We start from the raw sequence: 1,939 nt of genomic DNA on the forward strand, positions 1-1,939 counted from the left end.
CCTCTTATGTCTTTGTGGTTTTTTTATTACTCGAGGTGGTGCAATCCCCATTACTGTTTAATTCTGTTCGTTTTTTGTTATCTTTACAATTAAGTTATGGATATTCTGTTAAAAATACCAGAGAGGCAACATGGACAAAATCACTTGGACTTTCTGCTTATATCTTCAGTTATAATCTTAAATGGATGAAGGTGTGATTACTAAAGTGTAATGGATGTAATGTCTTTCTAAATTAAAAAGAATAAATAAATAAATACAAAAATGCAGGTTTTCTTTTCCTCCTATTTACAGTTATATGTAGATAAATTAATATTAAATTTCAGCTTAGTAAAGGACTTTAAGCACCCATGCAAACTCTCCAAATTTATGCAGAATTATGCTTCAAATACAGAATTAGACGTTGACCAGATTAACATATAGCATCAGTTTGTGATTATTTGTAGTTTCATTCAGTTTAAATCTCAGATTTATTTCTTCAAATGGAACAGAAAGAGGCTGATGTGAGCTGACCTGGTAAACCGGCTGGAAGTCTCCTGTAACGGCAAAAATGGTCTGAATGTTGTTATCGCTCAGCTTCTGAACCAGGTGAGCGATGGAGGGGTAGTCCTTAAATTAGAACAGAGTTGGATCTTTAACTACACTTCACAGAAAACATATAAATATTGCCTAAGCAGTAAAATAAGCATACATAGTAGTGGCTCATTGTGTAAACGTTGTTCTCTAGGTGGCATTTCCCATCGTTGGGCAGCACAATGCCACCCAGCTTGCCATCCCCAGCAAAGTGGAACCCGGCGTCAGTGGAAAACACCAGCAGGCGGGTTACATTCCTCCAGCCAATCTGCTCCTGAAACAAAAAAAATATTAATTTAAAAACAGTGATCTGCGATCACTTATATCCCAGGAAACTTGTTATATGAGCAGCTTAAAAAGATACAAATGAGGTTTTGATATGAAGCCAAAATCTCCCAGCGAGCTGAGACGACTCATTAAAAATAAGTTTCCTGAAAGAAATCAGCCCATAAACTTTACTGGTTACATCTGGTGAGGCGTAGCTGCAAGCAAGTGGTGAAATTTACGGAACGGGGGAATAAAATACCCTAAAACCTCAGAGTGGATATTTCCTAAGAGATGGGAGAATGGTAGAGAATCATTTTGCTTACCCCACAGACAGCCACTTGCATGATGGCGTCAAAGCCCCCTTCAGGAGAGTCCAGGTTCCCAGAGATCTGTTGCACACCCACCAGGTTGTTGAACATGTTTCCGTCGCTAGTGAGTGGCAGCACGTTCTTGTAGCTGAACGGACTGGTGCAGTTCTGGTCGCCGGTGCAAGGGTTTAGCAGCTTGGCTGGAGTGGTGCTGATGTAAGGCATGACTGTCTTCTCCACAAAGGACCCAAAACCTTTGAGAAAAGTTACAGTCAGACTTAGATTTTGGTAAATATCACTTTACAGTTCGTACAATGAAATTATCCCAGGCAGCACAATAAAAAAAAAAAAAAAATTAAAGAATAGTAGATATCAGCAAAAAAAAAATATTATTTATAATATTCATTTTTGCATTTCTTCTGATTCTGAAGACCATTCTATATAACATATCTGTAAAAATAAGCAATGAGTTCGAGCTTTATCTATGAGAAATTTAAATCAGATTAAAAATCTTTAGAACTGCAGGAAAGGAAATCTTTGATTTAATGAATGCAGTCAGTTACATGTTTGGTTTCAGGATGGAATTTGTCCTGCAACTAATGATTATTTTGCTAATTAATCAATCTGTTGAACATTTTTTTAAATTAGTCGATTAGTAATCAGATAGAAAATAGTTCTTAAATCAGGTGAAACTAAAGCAATTCCACTTAAGGAGTTCTGGATAGACAGGGTTCCTACAGCATAAGGCAAGTTAAATTCAAGACTTTTTAAGACTTTTTATGCCACTTGAAATA

General features: G+C 36.7%; 1 protein-coding gene across 1 annotated transcript in view; it reads right to left on the minus strand.

The window, feature by feature from the left end:
• Positions 1 to 1,939, minus strand: part of LOC107094308 (integrin beta-1-like) — a 27,158-nt gene that overhangs the window by 21,497 nt on the left and 3,722 nt on the right. The window contains exons 3-5 of the mRNA XM_015389852.1: positions 1,161 to 1,399; positions 689 to 844; positions 511 to 606 (exon numbers count right to left, since the gene is read on the minus strand). Of these exons, the coding sequence (XP_015245338.1) occupies positions 511 to 606; positions 689 to 844; positions 1,161 to 1,399 (491 nt within the window). The remainder of the gene's footprint in view (positions 1 to 510; positions 607 to 688; positions 845 to 1,160; positions 1,400 to 1,939) is intronic.

The sequence above is a fragment of the Cyprinodon variegatus genome, unplaced genomic scaffold (assembly GCF_000732505.1).
Source record: "Cyprinodon variegatus isolate N-32 unplaced genomic scaffold, C_variegatus-1.0 Scaffold476, whole genome shotgun sequence".
NCBI classification, from domain to species: Eukaryota; Metazoa; Chordata; class Actinopteri; order Cyprinodontiformes; family Cyprinodontidae; genus Cyprinodon; species Cyprinodon variegatus.